The following is a 25,675-nucleotide window of genomic DNA, read 5'->3' on the forward strand; positions in this document are numbered from 1 at the left end:
TTAACATTTCCCCTCTAGAGAAACTCTTAACGTAAGAAAGAATGCTCCAACGTATAACCTCAGCTGTTTAAAAATAGCTATCAACCTGCTGCTGCGTCCGTGTTCTATCCAGAGTCGACCTCTGGATGCCTTCCACTAGGTGCCGTTTACAAAGCATTCTCCATGGAGATAGGTGAAAGTGTACTGTGGGATGGGGATACTGGGGCTACCCATCAACCCATGCGACATATATTAAGGCAAATTCGTAACATTCACATTACCATCTCTTTGTATTCCTTGGTATAGAGAATCCGACCTATTCAAGAAAGGACACAAAATGGTTGACCAAGCTACACTGGACAAGCTGGATGCCGGCTTCAAGAAACTTCAAGATGCCACGGACTGCAAATCCCTATTAAAGAAATATCTAACAAAGGAAGTCTTCGATAAACTGAAGGATAAGAAGACTGGAATGGGAGCTACCCTGTTGGATGTCGTTCAGTCAGGTTAGTTTTTTTTTCTTTTTTCATAAGTGTTAACAGGATTAATGCCTTAATATGCAGCCGAATAAGCGTTAAGCTCTCTTGTAAGTTAGATTTTCGATTTTTATCTCGTGAAACTGTTAAAGCCTATAAACTTAGCTACGTAGCTATCTATATTATACATATAGTATTACTAAGTAAATGTTTGTGGGAATATTTCTGTTAAAATACTCAGAGTAAGGAGTATTTATAAGAGAAGCGAGATTGCTTAAACTTTATTTGTTTACATATATACAGTTTTCTCATAAGCATGTCACGACTTTCAATGCAATAATTTCTCTCGAATGCACAACTAAATTCTGAACAAATTCAGAAGCAAAGTAGACAATACATTCTATTCTAACCAGAGCATAACTGCCATATCATAACAACTGATCATTAAAAAATAGCCATACCAGTCTGTCACATTTGTGACTTAGTTGCATTTTCAGTGCTGAAAAGTAACCCGCTCCTCAAGACCCAGAAACAACGTGCTATTTCAGTGTCGCAATGAAGGTTACCGTTTATGGCTAGCGGTGTCATGCGGTTCTTTTATCCGCCAATGTCTTAACGTAGTGAAAGCTATTTTAGGTGTACAACCGACTTCTGGTATGTTGGATTCGTTTAGCATCACTCCACTTTTCAGAAGAAAAAAATAAATAAAACAAAGCAAGGAATTAACTTAATGGCATTTTAACTTTTTTTGGGCGGAAGTTAATTTTTTTCACTTAAATGCTCTTTATGTAAACTATAAAACGGATGATTTGTTCCTAATAAATAATAGTTACATCTTTTTACTCATACCTTTTTTTTATTGAAGTGCAAATCTTTCTAAACCCTTGAATTCAAAGAATGGGTTCATTTAACGGGCTCTGTCAGGTTAGTTTCTGAGAGCGAGAAGCACTTATTTAATTCGAACATAATCTTGCCATTACTTTATCTTATTTTGGGACATCAGTTATCCGAACCAGTTAAATAGAGATGGAGCCTTATGAATGTTTATGCAAAAAACGAAGATCTATCAATCTCTTTATTCGGTATGTTGCATTAAACCTTTATTTAAACTTTCGGTGACACAAATTTTAATTGAATGTTAAGCATTTACGTTCACTTAAACGGACTGTTCTGGAGAATTCACTTGGCCGCAAATATAAATAGTATATTGCAGTGTTGGATAACTCGTCATTAGCATTAGTAGAGGCACATGAATCAAGAAAGCAAGCTTACATAGCATCAGCCAAAAAAAACCTTCCGTTTCACCCATCCATTCACTCCAAAAGTTTGTCTAGCTCAGTCTTGAATTTATTCAAGCTGCTAACTTCCACAACGACAGAAGTTTGTTCCAGCAATCAACCATCCGCTGGCTAAAGTAAAATTTCCGCACAACTTTCCTCAATTTGAATTTATGCCCCCTTGGGTGCGAAATCCTGAGCAAGAGGAAGAATCTAATCAGCACAAGCCTGCTTATCTGCCCCTGGGTAAGCATATGGCTTACGATCGCTTTTCACTTTGTGGAAAAGGCATGGATTCTAATTCCATCGAGAAGGGATCAATCTTTGTCTATTTTCACGAGTGTAGCAGAGATCGTCAGGCGAGAGTCACTTCATTTTTCTTCTGTAAGCTCTGCTTTGTGATCTAGCGAAGGAGGCAGGCGGACTATACAATGCACGAAATTCTTAGATATATTATATACACTAAGCCCTCCTGGCTTTAACTGCCTCGATGCCACAACTAAACCAACCAACCTCACTACAGTGGGGCGCCTCCGTACCCAGGTGGGCAGGAGCAGCGGTGCGTAGCACACGCTTCTTGATTAGACCGGGGTTCGAGCCCGTGACCACCAAATACTGAGGATGCGGAAAGGTCAGGGAATGACCACCGCATATCCCCGGAGCAATATGGCCTTAGTTGCTAATGCTCCTAAAAACAATAACACCACTACAGTGGTCTCAATTAAAATGAGCAATTTTTTTAGTTTCTCAAAATACCAGCTTGACTGTTCTCTGTGCTGAATGTGCTGTTCTAAACAAAATTTCTATTAAAGAAAAGTCTTCCGTTAACGAATTTGACGTAGAGAGAATTCCGAGAAAAATAACTTCCGTCAATAAAATCTTTTCCACAGCAGAAACTGCAAATATTGCTTGCTGTTTAGTATTGTCTGTGCGTGTAGCACAGTGGTATCGTCACTGTCCTCTCCACACCTGTTCGAAAGGCATGGGTTCGAATCCCGTCGATGACGCGAGGAACTCTTATAGACTTTTTTTTCATTCCGTGGCCGAGTTAGTTGGTCTCTAGCGTAGATAACAAAGTTTTCTCCCAGGAACTTGGTTTTTGGTCCAGCAAAACAGGCAAATCGACCAGACAACACACGCAATTTACAGTGACAGTGCACATGGGTATATGTAGTAACTTACTGGGTGACCGTGATATAGGTTTGGTTTTGCTGTTTAGTATTGTAAGAAGAGTTATTCAGGCGGTCTTATAGGAGAATAAAAATATGAAACCCTTCACATCTGGGTTTTACTATTTGATCTTTCTAAACTAAAGGAAGTTTGGCCCTTACCCATTAGGTCAGCGTTTCTTAAACTGGTGGTGCACGAACCCCGGGAGAACGCAAGCATCAAAGGGGGAGGGTCGTAGCTGGATACGGTTCAGTTTGTAATGTATAAAAAAATTATTTTCCCTAGTAAAAATAAGGGTGAAACCTCATGTTATTAACACTCCCTTCATTGACCAAATCACAAGACACAAGCACCCTTTCCAGTTCACATGTTATGTTTTGTTTCTATTTTTATCAGTGTTGGTAGGTGTAGTCGTGTTAAAATAAAAAAAATATAAGGATAATGAGTTTATTTTGTTTATTCATTACTTAACCGTATTTATATTTCTTACTACAGGATTATAAAATATTAGCAATCAAAGTTATTAGGATATTTTCCCAATTTTAACCTCAATGTAATCACTAGTTTCACTTATGGAGGATGGGGTTGGGGTCGCACACTCATTTAGCATTTTAGGGGGTCGCGGTATCATAATTTTAGAATCCCTGCATTATGTGGACGTTAAATTGGCTTTCTCATAAAAATCACTTTGTGGTAAAATGAACTTTCCCACAACCCACGTGGATGCGTTATCTGCCCGTTCATTGATACAGAAGAGACAAAGATGAATGATTTCAAATTTTATTCCTGTTATTTCAGTTGACCCTTATTGTAGTTGCCCAGTTTTACTGAAAGAAAGGTTGTACTTTATTTTCCGGAGGAAGCGACAGATGGTTTTTAACATCTACACAACGCATAATACTTGCTAAAAGCCGGATGTCAATCCTTTCTTTCCAACCTGAGGTAATGCATGCACGGGTCCCAGTAAGCTTAACTTAACCAGTTATTACTTGTACGAAAATAATTTTAATACTTTTCATCAGTAATTGGATAAAATAACCTTTACCCTTCGTAAACAGTTTTTTTTTTTTTTTATCCATTTAAATTTAATGTTTTAATTATATTTTATACAGCCCTAACTTTAAATGAGAATTTTTTCTCCTAGGTATGGAAAACTTGGACAGTGGAGTTGGTATTTATGCCCCCGATGCAGAATCGTACACAGTTTTTGCAGATCTCTTTAATCCAATCATTGAAGATTACCACGGAGGTTTCAAATCTACTGATAAGCATCCTCCAACCGACTTTGGCGACCTTAAAACAATTGTTAATGTAGATCCCACCGGAGATTTTGTTGTCTCTACCAGGGTAAGATGTGGCCGCAGTCTACAGGGTTACCCCTTCAACCCCTGCTTGACTGAGGCTGTAAGTTTTTTTTTCTTTTTTCTCCTCCATTATTTCCTAACGTAACTAATGTTACGATTAAATACAGTACTTTTTATAACGAAGTATTGAAGGTTTGATTTAAAAAGAAATGCAAAATCTCTATACAGGAATTTTTAGTAGGTGATTATGTAATTCTTTCCCACTTTTAAAACTTGATAATACGAAAACTTAAGGCATATCAAAAAGCGGTTTTCAGTATATATAGTATACGCAAGTTTGTTTTTTTTTTTTTTTTTTTTTTTATTTATTCCAAATTTGACAACCAGGGGACAAGCGCAAAATGAAGAAAAAAATTTACATTTGTGTTATTTTTACAAACGAATTTGTATCGATCATATCTCTGTACATCACCATTATTTTCTAATAAACAACGTCTAGGCATTGTTCTCCAGAGCTACCTTCAAAATTTCATCAGAATGTTCGCTGCCTGCCGGCTAATTGCTTGCTTCAAATTGGAAAGAGTTGTTCCACCTTCATCAGTTCTATCAATTTTTGGAGTGCTGACAAACGACCACTAAGGCTAGGCTTTGGAGTGGTCTGTCATAATACGATTCTTCATAAACAAGGAGACCTTGAGACATTTTCCTGCCTTTGATTCCTTCTGAGGATAGCAATAACGCCGTCGCCATTCTTGTAATAAAGTTTTTTTTATTATTTACTCTATTTGAAGTTCGTTCCGGTACTGCAGCATATGCTAGTGGGGTAGATAAAATAAGTAAAAATCTGAATAGCAAGTGCACAGCTGAGTGAACTGTATGCAATAAATAAGCACAGTACAATATTAATATAAAAATAACATACAATAAATTAAAAAAAAAAAACACTTATTGAGGACTGTGGCACACGAGACTGCTGACACAGGTTCTCCATCAGTCGGTAAGTTTGTTGAAAAATAACAGTTCTGTAGGTCTTGTTGGTATACAGTTGCTCTACTGTATATCTATTCCCAGCTGGTTCACAAGATTTACAACATTGGACAGCAACATCCGTTGCAGCTGGTCATATTTGGGTGCAGCAGCAGCATCGCCTCAGTTCTGTGTGTTATCCTTTGGCAACGAGGAAGAATATTTCCCAAAGGTTTGCATCTATTCTGGATGTAAGCAGTCTTTCCGCGGTGATTATGTTGGTCTTGATTATGATTAATTCCCAGTGGACCAGTTAAAGGTGGTATGTAGGATGCTTCTTGAGATTGTGCAAGGTTTCCTGGATAGCACAAGGTTTCCACCTTATGATCCAATATTTTCTGATAAGGAAGCTCTTGAATCGAGTAGACGATGCAGAGAACCAAACAACAGATGCGTAGAGTGCAACTGGAGAGACTCATCTCAATACACAGTTATGAGGGTCAGATGGTAAACACCAGTGAGTTGTTCGTCCCAGGTGACTCTCCTAAATTTGTGTGATCTGTTCACAGGGAGGCCATCTAGGAAGACTGATGTTATTTTTATTCCTTTTGTTTGAAAAAGCGATCTTTATGGACTTGTTGATTTAATTCAAAGCCAATAGCTATGAGATGGGCTACAAGATCCGAAATCTGGCGTATTGCAGCCTGCGAGATATGTAGTGCCTTGGCTTTTATGCGTGGAGACTTTCATCTTGTGGTCGTCTGCGTACGAAATAAAATTTTCGTGCAAAGACATGAAAGGTTTGAGGGGGTTCGCAAAAAGAAATGCAGACAAAAAACTCCGCCTCTGTTTATGGTGTACTTGAAGCTATTCTTATTAATCAAGTATTTGTCTTCCAGTGAGTAGCTCTCTGAAAATAGTATGGGGCCAGTAATTCTGAAGTATTTCTCGATAATTATAAATATGGAACTGATGTAGAGTCTGTTATATGCTGCTTTGATATCAAGGAAAACTATATCCATTTCCCCTCTATTTTTTAGGGAATGTTGGATCCTACAGAAAGTCTAGAGGAGGTTTGTGATTGTTGATCTGTTCTTTATGGCGGAGTGGAAATAGCCGGATTTGTGGTCAAAGAAGTGTGACTGAAGATGGCTTTCTCAAAGATATTTAGCACATCATATCCTATAGGGGCATTCCTTATTGAATTTTTCCGTTGATTTTTGGTATGGGCTTCCGATATACTGCTTCCAGATTTAAAGTATAGTTGTAGACGCGAGAAAAATATTTAAATAGGTGAGGATCTATTATGAATAGGCTGCAAATTTTTAGCATGTAGAAATTAAATCCATCAGGTCCGGCAGTGCATTTGCTTGGCAAGTTGTTTATTGCACAGACAAGATCCTGTTTTGGTAAGGCTGATAGAAGAACGATTTAAATTTTTAATTAAAAACTTTATCTTTAGGTAACGTTTTTAAACGAGCTTGACTGGCCTTGCCAGTCAAGGCTTGCTAGTAAATTAGGGCTAGAACTTCAAGAATTTTAATTTGATCACGAAGAATAAGACTATATCGAGTAAACACTCCAATTCTCCATCCCAGAGTTCGTTCATTTTCATAACGAACACAAAATGTAATTTGTTTATTGAGCTGAATAAATCGTTTAGTCCCATTTTATTCAATAGTCAAATTTCGAACTAATTTTTTTATTGTTTAAAAACTCTCATATATATATATATATACCCATTACGATACGAAAAATCCAATTTTTTCCAAACTACCTATAATTTTCGAGCTCAACTTTTAAAAGTGGGAAAGGGCTTTAAGTACCCTCTCTTATTATATTGGGTATCAAAGTCTAGTGTCTACGTAAACATAATTACAATATGTATTAAAATTATGGTGGCCAAATTTAAAAGTTTTTTTTTTTAAACAATACAGTATGTTTCACTAAATTTTCAACGTGTCAGCATTGAACGAATGGGAGTTTCCATTTTTTTCTCTGAAGACTTTGAACTGAATGCTTTTTAACGTCTAGTTCGGCAGCCATTCTCCAAATCGATTTTATTTTTCCATAGTTGATCGCTTTTTTAGATGCAAAAAATTCTAAAGATAATGCATATACACAGGATCTAATTGTGAGAAGAAAAAAGGTAAGTTTTTTTTTTTTTCTTGGGACGAAATTTTCCACTAAAAACGAAATCTTACAAATTACCTTCAGGGTTGCTGGGATGAACGTGTTTATACCGGACCGATTTAATTCGTACTTTGACCATGCATGATATACATTGGGAAAAACTTCTTGATAATAATCCTAAATTGTTCACTTCAATTGAAGTGAAGTAGCATATCTTTCACTCTTTTGTAGGACCGGAACGGGCTTACTATTACTAGTAAATCTCTGGTTCAAGGTCAGAAGAGAAATACGCTAGGAACTCCGAAAATTCGGAATGACGGTACTGTTTTGGCATCCGGCACATTTGCAGAAAGCGGTGTGACGTCGTCGTTCTAATAGAAGAAACTCTTCAGAAACAAACTTAAATTATACGAAACTACAACTTGGCATAGTGGGAATGATTTGGGAGTCATTCCTATAGTGTAAAATGCGCCAAAAGGACCACTTCCGGCAACAGTTTGTACCAGAGTTAAGTCTTATTTATTCCATCGCTGAATAGTTTAATTCTCTCAAAGCATATACAACAGGAATATATAATTCAGAACGCTGAGCAGACTAACACTAATTCGCTTTGTATCAGAATTCAGCAAGCTTGTTATTTTGGGTCAACAAGCTTTGATTTTCTTTTAAAATTTTGAGAACATTTGACTGCTGTAGGAAAGTCTTAATGTTTTCTTGGAATGTGCTTTACAAGAATGGAAAAGCTGTTATGGAATGAGAGTACCAATTAATGAAATATCTTTGGAGTCTAAATTTTGCTGATGATCAGGTTATCATTGCATAAGAAGCTTATGATTTAGAATAAATGTTAAGAAAATTGCATCTTACATATGACCAATGGGGCCTCGATATCAATTTTACAAAGGCAGAATACCTAAGCACAGCGGAACATACTGATGAATTTGAAAGTTAGTCTATACATCTAAAACCTGTTGACTTTTTCAAATATCTTGGATGTAGATTAAAGGATTGGAGAAAGAGGAAGTTTACACAAGAATTCATCAAAGTAGGAAGATTCTTAGTGCCCGAAACTATATGGTGGGACAACAATCTCCCGTAGAACTAAAAAAAAACCATTGGACAGTCGTTAGTGGAATCGGTACTTTGCTACGGATGTGAAGTCAGGACACAGTGAAAAAAAAAGCTTAGAGCCCTAGAGATGGACTACCTACGTCGGAGTGCTAAGATTTCTAGGCAAGAGGATAAATGAGGAAATAAGACGTATGTATGAAGATATTATAGAAGATTGAGATGGTTTGGACATCTGCTGCGCATGAATGAAGTGAGATGGTCTAAAATTATATACAAAGGGTACTAGGAAAGTTTTGCAATATGACGCAACAATGAATCACAGGAAGCTGCATGTTGAGACATGTTCATACGTGCATAGTAGCGCCGCGCCAAGTCGATGGGCTCAGTTATTCATTAGTAGTGAGAGTGTAAAGTGCTTGCGATGGCATCGTGGTCACGAAATGAGATAAGGACAGTTTTGCGGTATAATTTCGTGCGTGGTTTAACCAAAGACCAGTGCTTAGAAGAAATGACTCTTGCACTAGATGATGATTGTCCACATCGTACAACGATATTCAGGTGGTATAGAGAATTCCAAAGGGGAAATTTCACTCTGGAGGATTCTGAGAGGCCGGGAAGGCCACGAACGTCAGTTACGGAGGAAAACGTTACTGCTGTGAGGAAAATGCTTGACGAAAACAGGCGAGTGACCTACAAACAGATAGAGGATACTTTGGGCCTAAATGCACCAGCAATTCGTTCGATTCTGCAAGATCATTTGCACGTGAAGAAACTTTGTTCTCTCTGGGTGCCGCATCAACTGACTGAAGAGCAGATGACACGACGTGTGACTTGGTGCCGGGAGATGTTAAAAAAGTTTGATAAGGGACAATCTCGGTATGTGAACAACATCGTGACAGGTGACGAGACTTGGCTGTACTATTACGATCTGCCGACCAAGGCTCAAAACAAAGTTTGGGTCTTTGATGATGACGACACACCCGTAATTGTCAGAAAATCTCGATCTGTAAAGAAGAAAATGATAGCTGTATTTTCAAATCGAGTGGAATTGTGAAACGTGTCGTTTTGGACACGCAGAAGATAGTCACAGCTAAGTGGTATACTGAACAATGCCTGCCTAAAGTCATTGGATCTATGAAGAACCTGCGGCCAAAGTCAAGAATGGACACCTGGTACCTCCATCACGATAATGCTCCAGCTAACCGCGCCAACGCCTGCACCGAATATTTGACCACGACAGGACAAACTTCTCGAGCACCCTCCCTACAGTCGAGACCTTGCTCCCTGCGACTTTGCACTGTTCCCGCATGTGAAAATGAAGCTAAAAGGGAGGCGGTTTTCCAGTGATGAGGACCTTCTACGGGCTTGGGACAACGAGTGTGCTTTACTCCCTAGTGAAACTTGGCAGAACTGGTTTAAAGATTGGTTTCGGAGGATGGAGAGGTGTATTGAATGTAGAGGAAATTACTTTGAAAAAATTAAATAAACAAAGCTGTATTGCAAAACTTTCCTAGTAGCCTTTGTATGCGTGGATACCGCAAGAAGAGAAGGCGAGGACGCCCTAGAAAAACAAGAAAGGTTCACTATCAGCCATGAGAAATAAATTTGAAAGCTGAAGATACCCACGTCAGGCGACTTTGGAAAATGGGAACGACAAGGCGGCGATCTGCCGTATTAAGTCGAATATTGATAGGGGATAAATGCTGCTTATTATAGCTATGATGAGAATTGCTCTTCCATTCGAGTAGCCATGGTTGGGTTACTTGAATGGAAGAGCAGAATTGTGGATTTTATAGTTCCTTCTAAAACGGCTGCTCTTACACCACCTTAGTGACCTTTAATTGCGAAAGCACCGTATTGTGTCGTCGTCGTCATCATACTACTGTTGGCAGCGTTGACTTGCTGCTTCTTTTTAGATTTAATTTTTTTTAGTCCATGTGCTGTCTTATGAACTTGAAAAAAACACTTAACTTTACTAACGATCTTTATTACAAACACTCATAACTTGTATAATTTATCATACGTTGATTCTTGTCTTTTGTAAATATGCATATTCGGTACACAGCAAAAATTTAACTTTTGCTACGTTTAGGTGTGGCCTCTCAATGCATAAACACCTCTTGGCATACCATTGCCTATTGGTCTGTCTAACGTATATGGCACTGCCCGTTTGCGTGAGCACATTTTTTTAATATTTGATGTTTTGGTCTTTCAAGAAACTGAACATCGACCAAATTCAAATTTGACGCATACATTTTACTTATGCGTTTCGTCCGACTGAATGCAAGTGCTTCAATGACTTCACTACGCATTTATGCTTTTATTAATAAATGAGAAGCAATTCGCGGTTTTATGAGTGACAACCCAGTAAATGCCAAAAGATGCGAGGCCAAACATATTGTGCCTCCCCGAGATGCCTGGTTTCTAATCTCTGTAACCTATGTATTTATACTCTTCCCTTTTATATATGAAGGTCACATTTTCTTTTCAAATGGCTTTAGACCCTTTCAGATACTCCTGCGAAGTATACACAACTCCAGAAGTGTGTATAGTATTAAGTTCTGTTGTTTCTTGGGCTACTTGGCCGCGGGGCCCCTAGTGGTACCCTATGTTCTCGGTACCATCACTAGGAGAAGAGCCTGACTGCTCTCCGCCAGGGTCGCCTGAACTTCCTAGACGGAGTCCAAATTTAAAAAAGTGAGAAGGGTGATATTGAAAGGAAGGAAGATGGAAGGACAAGAGACCTCCTCCCAATGAGGGAGGCAGGGAAACAATGAAGGGTTGAAAGCCCACCAGTTCCACGGAAAAGTAAGTTTGCAGGGCCAGAGACCTCTGCAAAGAGGCGCTTCATTTGGCATCCCACACCCGAAGGTGTCAAGCGAAAACTACCTTTGAAGTTTTACAAGGTAGGTTGTTCCTGTTAAGGCTGGGAAGGAAGTATCATTCCACATTCTAGGTGAGTGCCAGCTCCCCTAGAGTGCGGGATGTAGATCCTACCTCAAGTGGCGTTTCCAGGTGAGCTATCCCACACAACACATAGTGTCACTCAGTATTCTTACCCACATAGGAGTTTGCATGGGTCAAGTTCATGGAGATCCGTTTAGAAGTCTATCAGAAATGTCAAATCCAGATAAGGTCCGTTACTGAGGTTAGACATTGTTAAGGATATCTAAATTTTAAAATGATAGGAACAAAATACTTGAACATTTATACGCAATGTTTGCGTAAATAAAATTATTCTAACATATTATTAGATCTCGTATCTCCATTTGGTTTTAACCCCATTCGTTAGTGTTAGTAAATATAAATACATCTTAGTGTATATAGATTGATAAATAATCTTTATTGCATAATATGTGCGGTGAATATTTTACATATTATGCAATAAATATTCCGTCTTGGCGAAAGGGATACCAATGAATTACAATTCTAAATTAACTAATGGATATAAATAGGTTTGTTCAAATAGAAGGGAAAATAGACAGCGTAAACGGAGGTTACATCATGAGATCTACAGCTGAAATGGAGCAGAAAGGGAACGCAGCTGACGTTGCACCTTGTTCTCCTATGGCTAGACGGTTTTCTATTGTCCGGAGGCATGGTTGGGCAATTCCAACACACACACCTGGCGCTCAGAGAAAAAGGAGGGATGCTCCTGAATAAGGTTTTTCGGCCATAGTTTATTGAGCACGACACCCAAGTCGGTAGTTGGAGGGGCTTTAGTGTGTGTTGGGGGGGAAGAGGACGAAGCTTGTGGGTAGGGCTTATCTGAGGCACCAAAGTTCCGCTGACTAGAGGCTTTGTTTGTTGTGGCTGATAAAACCAAGACTTCCACCCATAACGGACAGATCTGCGATATCGCTTTGTCTTATTGTTATAAGTGAGGCTTTAACTCACGTGGAGATGTTTGCTGACCCATTAGAAGGAACAAACCTTTGTGGGAAAGTGTCATGGGATGCGACTGAAAGCCCTCCCTGGAGGGACACTTGTCCCTCCAGTGATAGTGTTTTCAATTGCATTCTGTTGCTGAAGAGCATAGGTGTGATTTCCATTAATTGTGTGATAGGCGAACACTAAGCAGTGTCTCCTGAAACGTTGATGAGTTTTACTTCCATAAACGTTTTCGGACAATTGAAAGAACTTCATCTAGACTTTTATGATAATTTGGGTAGCATTTTTGATTTGATTTTTGGTAAAATTATTATTTAGCTATACTCTGAGAATTTACGTCTAATTACTTCGCCCTTTTGATCTTAAGTTTAAAATGTTTATATTACTCCTTCCTTTAAATTGCTTAAGTCCTTGGGACTAAAGTTCTTGTCATAGTTGCTGAGCCTAATGGAAATGCGTAAACACTTGCATTGCTCAGTAGCTCTGCAGATGAAATAAATACTATACCTAGGAAATGGCTTCCACTAGCTGGCCTTTGCAAATACACATGCTCAATAGTCTCAAACAATGCCAGGAAGCAAGCTTATGTAGTATAAAATAAAAATAAAACCTGCCCACCTCATCTGTACATCCTCTTCCTTCTGTAATAATTTATCTATTCGTTTCTTAAATTTATTCACACTACCCACTTCCATAACATCACATCGAAATTTGTTCGAAACGCTGGTTACTTTCTGGCTCCGGTGACATTTATATGCATATCCTGCAGTAATCCTTTTTGAATTTAAATTTGTCTCCTTATAAATGTTGTCTGAGAAAGAGTAAGGATGCCATCAGCATTTGCAAGTCTTGTAGTTTACTCAATCCATTTAAAGTCTTAAAATTTTTCAATGATTTCTCTTCACCATACCTAATTTTCAAGGGTTTCAATTTGCAGAATGTCTTTCTTGGTAAGAATAATTTTGTATCCCTTGTCTAGTATAGCAAACAGAATGCTATCCTAGCAGCCCAACATGAACTGTCCTAACAGTCCAAAAATTAATTTCTGCACTTCTCAGAAATTAATGTTCAATTTAGGTTTCGATCCATTTCGTTCTCCATCGCCTTGAGTGTGGTACTATCTAATTGCAGTGTTATTTTGGGATTACTATTTCCCATATGTAATACCTTAGCATTCGCCAATGCTAAACCTCAGTTGCCACTTTTCACTTCATCTGCCGAAATTTTCCAGGTTCAGTTTCAGCAGTATGATCTGATTACTGTCATTAATCACCCTCTAACCGCTATGTGATCTGCAAACTTAAATTAAGCTTGAAATGCCTTTGTCTTCTAATAACATTTCTCCAAAGAGCTGTGTTTCTCTGCCACTCAAACAGCCCTTTGTCAACGGCAGTAATCTGTCTCTAATGCCACACTGCTTCAATTTGTACAGCGGTCGTTCATGTGGAACAGTCAAGAACTTTACGGAATCCAAGTATTAGGCCAAAATAACTTTTTGCAACCAGTTCCTTTTTTAGGGTATTTTTATATATATATATAAAGCCGTGCGTAGCACACGCTTCTTGATTAGACCGGGGTTCGAGCCCGTCACCACCAAATACGGAAGATGCGGAAAGGTCAGGGAATGACCACCGCATATCCCGGAGCAATATGGCCTTAGTTGCTAATGCTCCTAAAAAAATAACCATATATATATATAGTAGCTGTTAGCTGTTCTCCCAATCGTGGATTGGTCAGAAATGATCCCTTAAATCCGTGTGATTTCCATTTACATTCCTATCAAGATAACTCTTCAGTAGTTCTTTTAACTACAGACTCCGTTATTTTCCCTAGAAGATAAGTCAATGCAGGTCTGTAATTACTGACTTCGCCGTTTAATCTTCCTTTGTGAATATAGAAGACATTTACAATACTTAGGGTCCTGCTCTGAACGCCAGGATTCTTTCATAAATATAGCTGAAGGTTGTAGATGAAACATTTATTCTTTGTCACTAATATGAAAAACGCGTTTTCATATTTGCGTGAATTGTATTTTTAGGAACATTTTTCCCAAAATGCGCTACGGATTTCTGGTTAACATGAATGTGTGAATGATTCGATACTATTGGGGATTTTTAGAACCGCATAAACTAGTATACTTTTTCAAAAAAAATATTCTTGGCTGCAAAGATTTTTTTTTTTTTTCCGAAATTTCGTTCTTGGAACGTAAAGTTCTACTGCCACAAAAGCAAGTTGATGGAGTGATCTCGTGATCAATCGTTTATCAGCGCACCTACCTCTGTTAAACCTCGATAAAATCGAAGAAGAGCTCTCTTCTGATTTTTCTTCTAGAAGAATTATTTTTGCACTTATTTTTTATCAATTTTATCGAGGCAGTACGCACATAATGCATTAAACTAATTTAATATATAAATGTAATCTTACTCTAATTAAAATGCTTAAATCGTCAAGGGGAAGAACACGGTGATCCCGAACGTAATCCATCTTTATTACGTTACAGTATTTTATATGGGAAAATTACTTCCGAGATATGCGTTTTCGCCGCAATTTTTTTTATAAATTTTTTTTATAGCTATTTAAACAACATATTGCAGTTGCCCAGTACTAGGCTTGCTTCTTCGGTGCTACTGAATCGATATCAGCATCGATTCACTAGCAAATTTAACTATTCTAGTTTTTCAAGATTGTCTTAGTTTTAAGAAAGACATTTGAAATGTGCACTGGTACTTTTAGGCTGTAGAGTCATCGCAACACCAGTCAAGGCACTTGATTTGCCAATCACTGGTTTAGAATATGTACTTATCAAACTGCACAATCTTTGAATTTTAAGATGTCTCATATGAAAAATTTGAATCTTCTGTCGGATTTCATGTGGTGTCCTATTAATATACTATTCACTTCTTTTCAAAGATCTAATTTCAGAAAAACAATATTGATCGATTTAATTATACCCGAAGAACATTCCAAATGCCGCCGTACTAGTCAAAAGCAGGGGTACAATAGTAAACTCGTTTGAATTGACCGTGGCTACTAAATAGTGCTCATTTTGTATTCTCTGTATCTTGTAAACTCTTCTGACCTCATTTCGCCTTCTCGGAGTATAAATATAAATTAGTACTAACGATGCATGGTGACGAACCTAACTTATGGCACTGCCTGCACGTTATTAAAAATGTGCAAATGTTCTTAATTGTTAAAAATTAAGGAAAACGTAACTCTTGTATTCCAAATCAATTCAAATTGAGTCTACTTAGGCTAACTTTTTTTTTTATTAAAAAAGTTATCCTCAATAAAAGCCCATTGTGTAAAACCACGAGCATAGTACCGCCTACAAGAAATGGCCGGAAGTGGACATATGAACATGCGAATGGCAATTTTAAGAAATTTTAAATGCAAAATAATTACGATTTAAATAAATTCTTGATTTTGTATTCTTGGAAAATTTGACACTCGAGAAATGCTAATCTGTGAAGTTTTTAACAGCTTCAATAGAAGCAGCAACGGGATTCTTAGTTCTTATTCTAATTTCTTTATATTTAATTTGCAGCAATACAAAGAGATGGAAGAAAAAGTCAGCAGCACCTTGAGTAGCATGGAAGGTGAACTAAAAGGCAAATACTATCCCCTAACAGGCATGGACAAGGCCACACAACAGCAGCTGATTGATGATCACTTCCTGTTTAAGGAGGGAGACAGGTAACTTCATATAACTAACTTATAAGCATTTCTAATGCAATATTAACGAAAAATATTGAAACGTTGAGTTAGCGGACGTATTTTTGTAATATTAATTAAAATTAGCCGTGTGGGCGCTCAAAACAATGATGAGTTTAATGAGCCTAGGCTTTACAGAACTGCTAACATTTCGGATAAATCAGCCTAATGCATGACGATTAGGAATAAACGGATTATTAATAGGATTCATCTGAACTATATTATCATAGTTGTTGGAATAAAAGTATGTAATTCTGTAACTTGGTGAAGGGGTTCAGGAACCCGAAATTCACTTTGTTAAAATCTCCTGGATTGCAAAATATCTACAAGCCCATAGAGGTTTTGATCGTTTGTCTCATTACATATAACATCCATTTGACAATGGAGACAAGATTTTGAGGCGTCTCCGTAGCCAGGTGGGAAGGAGCAGCAGTGCGTACCACACGCTTCTTGATTAGACCGGGGTTCGAGCCCGTCACCACCAAATATGGAGGATGCGGAAAGGTCAAGGAATGACCACCGCATATTCCGGAGCAATATGGCCTTAGTTGCTAATGCTCCTAAAAAAAACCAAACAAACCAGATTTTGATTGCAAGATCATATGATAAAATAAGATCTGTGTATCTTATTTTAATTAATGGTAAACTTTCCGATTTCTTCAACACTTGCTGGAGCTGAGATTCCATTTGAGGACATCCAGTATAATTTCAAATGTTTAGCTGCAGAAGTTTAATATCTGTTAAAAAAAAAAAAAAAAAGAGTTAAATGCCATTTTTCAAAGTCAAAAATAAATATTTTGAGGTTTTTTTTACATGGTGACACAAATGCAGGATAATACGGTGAAACCTTACTACTTCTCCTGAGATAGGCGACCTACTGCTTAGATTGAATTAACCTTTTTAAAACTTAACGTCCAAGGTAACTTAAAAGTGGGCTAAATGCTTGCAACTTTTGCTACATATAACTTTGTAAAGAAAACGATGACTACGCCACTGACAACCAGGAACAGCCGTTCACTCAGGAAGAGCTTCAAAGCGCTGCTGCGCAGATAAAAACTAGAAAATGCCCGGGCAAGGATATGCTTGAACCGGAAATCATTAAGCGTGTTGTGCATTTAACACCAAGACTCCTACTTCGACTCTAACTGTTGTCTGAAACAGGGGTACTTCCCCAAGGACTGGAAAATTGCCAATACTAAATTAATAGCCGACCGGGCTAGCCGAGTGGGTAAAGTACCTGCCCGGCAACCCAAAGGTCGCGGGTTCGATTCGCACCTCGGGCTTGGATCAAAGTACTGCAAAAACCTTGGGAGGTGCAATATGGCCACAGAAGCCGATGCGCCAACAACTACCAAATCAATCAAACTAAATTAATCTTAAATCCTAACAGAAACCCAACTCTTCCGACCTCCTATCGGCCCATTGCTTTGCTGTCGGTCTTGAGCAAGATCTATGAAAGACTTTTTTATACAAGCGGATTCAACAGTACTACTCCACAGCAAACCTCGAGGCAGCAAACCAATATGGCTTCAGGCCGGGACTATCAACAATCGAAGCCATCAGGAACCTTATAAATACTGTCAATGCATGCCAAAGTAAATACTTTTTGGTGATCGCTGTGGATTTTGCTAGGGCGTTCGACTCTCTGGTGGCCAAGCGTCCTTGGCAGACTCCGCAAAGCGCATGCGCCCATAAACCTTTACAATACTATCAAAGCGCCGACCGGGCTAGCCGGGTGGGTAAAGTGCCTGCCTGGCAACCCAAAGGTTGCGGGTTCGATTCCCGCCTCGGGCTTGGATCAATGTACTGCAAAAACCTAGGGAGGTGCATTATGGCCACAGAAGCCTATGCGCCAACAACTACCAAAAAAAAATATATATCAAAGCATACCTGTCCCAAAGAAGAATTGAAGTCGTAACACCCTTCCAAAGAATAACAAGAAATATCCATAGAAGATGCCCGCAGGGGTCCGTTCTTAGCCCCCTGCTTTGGAATATAGTCTTCGACGACTTCCTTGACACCAACTTGGGAAGTAAAATGTCAAGCCTTCCGCAGATGACCTTGCACTGATGGTGGCGGCAGACTCCAGGGCCCAACTGGAGATACAGGCAAACCATGCCCTAGAGATCCTACGACAATGGGCAGAAGAAAACTTCCTACAAATTGAACCGACAAAAACAACGTCGATCCTTCTCAAAGGATCATTAAATATCAGAAGACCTCCGCAAATTTAAAATAAAAGGAAAACGATAAAGCTTACCACCCAAATGAAATATCTAGGTGTCATCCTTGACAACAATCTCTCCTTCCAACCTCATCTCAAGCAACTAAGAATAAAAATTAGAAACTACTCTGCACTGGTTGCCCGTGTTACAAGGCGTGCCTGGGGCCTGAAAAAGCGAACACTATCTCTCTACTATAAGGCTACATTTATACCAGCAATCTCATATGCTGCTCCAATCTGGTTCCACAAGACAGCCATGGGCATAAATAATTCTTGATTCAATCCTAACAGTAACCCGCGCCTTCAGGACTATCAGTACGCATGCGCTCCAGGTGCTGGCGGGGGTTATCCCGCTGGACCTGGAGATTGTCAGGTGTGGCTTGTCATACTACCTACCTAAAGGGATGCCCGTCACATTCATGGGGTATACCATCGAACCTACAAATGACAGAAAGACAGAAAAGACCCGATTATTGGGGCATCTAAAACAAGAATGGCAAACCCGCTGGACAAACAGCACCAAAGGAGAAGTGACAAGGAAATTTCTTCCGGACATACACGGTGTACCCTAAATCACCGCCTTGGTTCCACCCAGGACTGCACTCCACTTACATCCTGACGGGTCACGGACCTTTCAATGAAAAACTTGCAGCCTTTCGGCTTGTGGAGGACCCACATTGGCCATGTGGGGAACGCGAGAGCTGGCAACATTTGATGCACCAATGTCCACTGTACTACGACCTACATGGAATCCTAATCACCAGATTAACTTACTTACCTCAGGACCGGGAACACCATCTCCTGGACAGCTTCAATGAATATAGTGCGCTCGCCAAATTTGCACAAGACTTATTTGCAAGAAGGAGAACACAAATTGCAATTAATAACGCACGCCGTTAGCCCAGGGCTCCCTGCACATGAGCATTCAAACTGAACCAGACTATGGCCGTTATGGTGGGACCTCACTCTCTCTCCTAGGATTGAACATCCATCACAAATGATAGACGATCCGACACCATACATGCGGACTCCTACTAGACAATGATCTCTCTCCGGACAGGACTTTCTCCCATGTGCGACGCAACGACTGAACCACATGGCCACAGCAACTCTGCTGCAGCACGTCGCCTGGCGTTCTGAACTGGGCACCTTTTCCCAGTTCACTTTTAAAACCCTATCCTTAGGCAGGGAAGGGGAAGAGATGGGCTTCTGTCTCATCCCCTCCCCTGCCCCCCTTTTCTCCCTGGTGGGGGCTTGCTCCACTGACATTCCTGGGATCGCCTTCTCTTTCGTTCCCATACTTCTACCTGTTCCCCCCATCTTCAGTCTTCCCCCACTCTACCTTTACCTACCGTGAATGTCCCACTGCAAGCTGCTAAACTTCAATGTGGAAAATTAAACCTAACCTTCATTTAAAACATATCTCTGCCTTATCTAAACCTCTAGTGTCTACCCTTTTTTTTTTTTTTTTTACATAGGCCCTAGCCACTGAAATCTCAGGAAATTAGGTGGCAGGGCCTGCCAGAGTAAATAATTGTAATACTGGTGTACCTGGTCTGCCTCCACGGGGCCAAGTGTGGGCAACGTTGGGCCTCAGTAGGGGTCCAGCGGCTAAATGACCAGATGAACAACGGTACACGACAGTACACATGTACAAAATCCATACACTTTTAAATCTCTGGCCTCAACAGCGTTCTGTTTCACATGACAATGTATACTACGCGGAGATGGGGGAAAACCCCTGGTGCCGTTTGACACGAATACACTTTACACTTACATATAACGTACTGATATGGGATTCACTGCATTCAGTTTTTATACAAAAGATTTCTAAAATATTGGGATCAGTTGTCTATGAAGAGCGATTCAGAAAGAGACGGTTATTTTAGATGTTCGCGTATTTTTTTTTACACTGGATAGTAATGCTTTTATTCCATGGAACAATCATTTTAACCTAATTCTCCTGGATGAAATGATTAATTTATGATGGAATTTTCAGAGGTTTTTTATTGTTGGTCATCCAGTTGTCAAACTAATTCTTTGACGAGTGTGCAATGTGACCGCTATACATCCTACTAAAGAGGAGTCAATCCAAGCTAAGAAAATATTTAGTGTATGTAGTTTGAAAGCAAAGGCTAGATCAACAAAGGGAAAAAAGTCTGAGCCACTGATTAAAGTATGACAAAAGTCATCACAGATGTATATCGACTGTACCTCAAACAATAGTGTGGTATGTTCGCCGGATACCTTTACTTCTGAAATAGGATAGGCATAATATTCAGTTGGGAAAAAACTGAAAATCCACGCTGAATCAGTTTGACCATGTGCCAAAGATGTAGGTTTCCTTACGTAACACTGCAACTTTTTGTAGAAATGTGAAAAATACTGTTTGGGGCACCAGAAATTTCAAAAATGAAGCCGAGGATCGCTGTGGCATTGTCCTCAATTTCTGAAGTAATTCAGGACAATTTCATTGTCCTGAATCGGTTACTGATAAATGTCTAAGAAGAGATGCTTTCAAATCTACATCTACCGTGTTACTCGAGGTCCCTCATATCCGGGACCTGTTCGGTCCATACAAAAATTATGAATTTTTGTCAATCTGTTTCATTGGTAATAAATGTCACTTTTTCGAATCACCCTTTATAGACCGATGAAATGAAACTAATATATGTATATGAAACTGTCCGCTTAGTACTCTGCAGAGTACTTCCTTATTTATTTTCTAAATAAATGGAGCCAAACCAAATGGAGATGAGCTGAATGCTGCTAAAGGCTAACACTCCGTAATCAATCAGAGGGATATTTCATATGGATAATAACTGTTTTGTACTACTTTTAAACCCCTAATGTGATTCTCGTGTGACATTGTTCTTATTCGACAGGTTCTTGCAAGCTGCCAATGCCTGCCGCTACTGGCCCACAGGACGAGGCATCTACCACAATGATGCTAAGACCTTCTTGGTCTGGTGCAACGAAGAGGATCACTTGAGAATCATTTCCATGCAGAAAGGAGGAGATCTGAACCAAGTATTCTCAAGGCTTGTTGACGTAAGTATAAAGAATTCAAATGTGAGATTCTCGCAAAAGAACGCTGCATTTCTATATAAATTCAGTTTAATTTGCTGTTTATACTGAAATTTCACCTTTGATATGTGGTACAACATTATATAATAATATTTATAGGAATATATAGTATACCATGCGTCCAATCGTTGTTATAGGAATTGTTGATGTTTGATACTACGAATAAATGGCCTTTTCCTTTCGGGAAGGATTACTATTTTTTCATAACGAAGTAACATTAAAAAAATAAAATAAAATAACAGTAATATTTTTCGAAACGAAATATCACTTATTCGTAATTCTGTAAAGTGCAGCGTCTTCTTTCCATTCTGTGCAACACATCTAAATCAGTATTAGTATGAGCCAAATGAGGTAAGAAAAATTTTAGCTAAAAAAAATCACTAGGCGAGTTTTTAAAGGAAACTACGCTGTGCGTTTTCTGTAAAACGTCGTTCCAACTTAACTTCATTCAGGTGAATGGTGAATAAATACTTCTTATTCTGACCACACCGATGAATAGCGAAACATTCGTTAAATAATCGGTTATAATTTTTATAATTGTTTATACCAAACTAATTTAGTATTGGGTTTAATTTTCCCTTAATCAGCATGATCAATAACCAAGAAATACTTAATACTTAGTCTTATTCATACATCTTGATAATTTTGATTCTTATGATTACAATTGGAGTTTTACATAATTCATCTAATCTAAAAATTATATTTAGCACGCAATAACCAACTTTATTTTTCCTTTTTATAATGTTTTAGTTCAAATTCTCGCATTAAATGACACCTTAGAAACAGTAGTTTCATCTGAGATTCAAGCTGTTATTAATGCTAGATGAGCATTATTCAGTTAGCTTAGGCATGCCATTCCAATTAACGACATATTGTGACATTGGCAGTCTGCATGTCTTCGAGAAATGCGCTGAAGTTAGCCAGTCTCAAGCAAATCATGATTGTTTTACTCAGGATTTATCTGTTCCTTCTCCAACCATTGGAGAAGGGGAAGGAAGAAGAAACGATAGCTGTTTGTACATCTTTATTACACTTCTCCACCTCTCCCTAAAACCGAGATGAGGATATGATCCGAACAACAATCTGCTTTCATGTGACGTTTGTTAGTGTTGTCTGGACAGTTAACCGCATTATAAGAGGACTTCTTTTCATCCACCGAGATCTTTTTTCAAAAAAAAAAACACGAAAAGTGACTTTAGTGTGGCTTAAAATACAAGAATCGATTATATGTACTTGCTAGACAAATTTTAAATAAAATAGTTTATTTAAAATTGTAAATATTTTCTAATTTAGTACTGAATGCTCTCACAATGATTGTGCATACTTCCGTCTGACATCTACTATAAGACGTAAGATCCGTGACTCCTCGAAATATTTCGAACATGGCGCCACGGCTTCTCTTAACATCATTAAAAGAACCTAAAGAAGTCTGGTCACCTTGTCAGCGTTTTCAGTGATGTCAGAAAAGACTTTCATGATGTGAAAAGGAGGTTTTAGTCTTCACTGATGCGTCTTGTAGTTGGGTGGGTGCAATGAACACATCTGCACTTCGAAATACAATAACAAGTTAAGAATATACTTCCACCTGCATTAGAAGTTATGCTATGGACAGCCTCGTCTACAATAGCTGTTATACCCTTGATCATGTGATGCTGAGAATCTTGTCTTGAGACTTTATTTTACCATTCATGCGATTATTCACAATCTTATCTTCTGATAAGACAAGCATATGCAATATGCTCACATATTGCATGAATGTTCATGGTGTGTTTGAGATTTCGAGTTTATCTGAATTTTTCCAGTGGAAATTATCACGGTACTTTCATACTGTTTTATTTTAAATAAAAATAGGTTCGGTTGTCCTTTAGACAGAAAGAACGTTTATTTTACGCAGTAGCAGAATTGGTCCTTGGACAAAACAAGCAACTGATCATATCATATGCAATTTACAGAATAATCTTTCGCCGATCATTCGAAATCAAGTTTCCTTTGCCTCAATTTCTGTGGCCAGTAGCACAAACTTTACTTTACTTTAGCCATTCAGACTACTGTCCGGATTAAGGCACAATTGCAGCAAACATGAAATATCCAAGATGACATTTCCCATCTTTTGGAATTGCGCCATAAATTATAAAGGAGTGTATCGCTGCTTGTGGAGGGGATAGGAAGCCCGGAGGTTTATGGAATATTGATCTTCATATTCTGAATGGAAATGGGTTATTTTGGTTCTCAAATGTACTTTTTCCTTAATTGGACGCCTCTTCCTAAGCAGAACTTCAGCTAAATATACAAATTGGATAGGTTCTTCCGTGATATCGTCATAAGTGGTTTTGTCATTCCTTCGAAGGCTGCAGAAATTCTTAAAAGCGTCTTCAACCGAAGCTGTGGATGGTCGATACCACGCTGAGTATGATTAAAGTATCATGGGAGCTGTGTATTGTGGCCTGAATAACAGTGCACTAAAAAAAGAAAAAACAGCAGTGGATCAACTTCGGTTAATGAGTTATTAGTATTTTAAATACCTTTTTTAAAGTGATTTCTTTAGTGAAATACTGTTAAAAAATATTACAATTCCTTATGTAGACATTTTTACTTATTACTTGGTGACTTTCCAGGCTGTGAACAAAATTGAAGCCAAGGTTCCATTTTCCCGAGATGACCGCCTGGGATTCTTGACCTTCTGCCCCACTAACCTGGGTACCACCATCCGAGCCAGTGTGCACATCGCTCTTCCAAAACTGGCTAAGGACCGTAAAGTTCTTGAGGATGTCGCATCAAAGTTCAATCTACAAGTCCGTGGTAAGTAGAATTTTTCTCTTTCAGTGAAAAAAAACTCAAAATAATGCAGTAATAATATTAGTGTAATCATTTAATATTTTTATTCCCCTTAATATCAAATTCTGTAATGTTCTGAACTCTTAATGCTAAATTATGTTTCCAACTGTTATGACTGAGAATTCAGTAAAATACTTAATACGAATAATAATATTAAATGTCGGTGTTAAGTGAAACTAATGAGAAACTCTTTCCATAATACAAGTTTTCAGCTAAAAATTTCCAAAAAGTAAATTTTCCTTATCCTATTTACAAATCGTTTACCGAAAATAACTTATGTTTCAGGCACAAGAGGCGAGCACACAGAGAGCGAGGGTGGTGTGTACGACATTTCCAACAAGCGGCGTATGGGTCTGACGGAGTACGAAGCCGTTAAGGAGATGCAGGATGGCATTTTGGAGATGATCAAGATGGAGAAGGCTGCATCCTAATCGGGCCAGTCATCCACCTAACTTTCCACTCCTAATCTGGTGTCCTGAACACAAAAATATATATCCCTTTTCGTTTTCTCATCTGGCATATTTTCATAGCATATTTACATTGTGTTCCACTGTTGGAATATCCATTTTATGAAATAAATTTATAACGATAGCCCTTACTTTTGCCATTCAAAATAAATGTATTTACACAAGTTCTTGTGTTCTTGCTCAGCTCTCCGTACAAACACCTGAACGCTTTTTCCGCTGATTATACTTAAATTATAGGTTAAATATCGTACTATGATAATACAACTTAAGTTTTAACTGACTTAACCTTCAGAATAGGGGTTAATCCCAACTAAATCTTTCACGCCTGTAAAAGTGGTCACAGGCCTATTATTTTAACTTTAAACCAATTTCACAAGGGGATAAGGTTTCTCCCCACGAGTTGCTTCAATTTTTTTTTTTTCCAGCTCCGACTGAAAATTCTTATGGAATTCATCAGTCTCCGACAAGATTCGAACTTATACCTCCCGTAACAAATAGCAAGTGGCGAAACCAAAAGGTCATCCTCCAAGAAGATCTCTAGCTATTTTAAAAGTAGTAGGTGGAAGCGAATGATAATCATGTCTCTTGAAATCAATAAGACATCTCAAGCATATATTTTAATCAATATAGTTTAAGTGACCTTGAGTACCTTCACTGTTTTTAAACACGCCAGCATATATGCATAATGTCTATTGTCTTCATGTCTGTCCGTCCGTCTGCGTCTAACAATTGGACTCCCACTCGATGGATTTTCATAATTTTATATTTGGGTCTTTAAGAAATTTCTCGAATCTTTCTAAAGCCCCAAATTTCATTAAAATCGATCTAATATAAACCCGGCAATTATTATTATTTTTTTCAGACATCTCATAAGTTATCCATATACTATATTGTAACTCAATCACTAGATATCATGTTTGTCTGTATACTGGTTGGAGGAATGAATGGGCAATGTTGCAGATGCGCAGAAACGAAGTCTTCTCGATTCGCACAATTTTTTTGTTGTAATTCATGAATTACTATTTGCTAACACGCTTGAAATGTAACGCACTTCGTACGTTAACTTGTTTTTTCCACTACA

At 38.4% G+C, this 25,675-nt stretch overlaps 1 protein-coding gene across 1 annotated transcript; it reads left to right on the top strand.

Annotated features, from left to right (window-relative positions):
- The first annotated feature begins 231 nt into the window (after positions 1–231).
- Positions 232–24,758, top strand: LOC150077720 (arginine kinase). Its single transcript, XM_090384350.1, has 6 exons — positions 232–485; positions 4,047–4,306; positions 15,815–15,963; positions 21,091–21,256; positions 23,908–24,091; positions 24,413–24,758. The coding sequence occupies exons 1-6, from the start codon at positions 317–319 to the stop codon at positions 24,556–24,558; spliced, it is 1,074 nt and encodes a 357-aa protein (XP_090240476.1). The 5' UTR covers positions 232–316; the 3' UTR covers positions 24,559–24,758.
- The last annotated feature ends 917 nt before the right edge of the window (positions 24,759–25,675 follow it).

Source organism: Mastigoproctus giganteus, chromosome 11, assembly GCF_048544385.1.
Source record: "Mastigoproctus giganteus isolate SK-2022 chromosome 11, ASM4854438v1, whole genome shotgun sequence".
Taxonomy (NCBI): Eukaryota; Metazoa; Arthropoda; class Arachnida; order Uropygi; family Thelyphonidae; genus Mastigoproctus; species Mastigoproctus giganteus.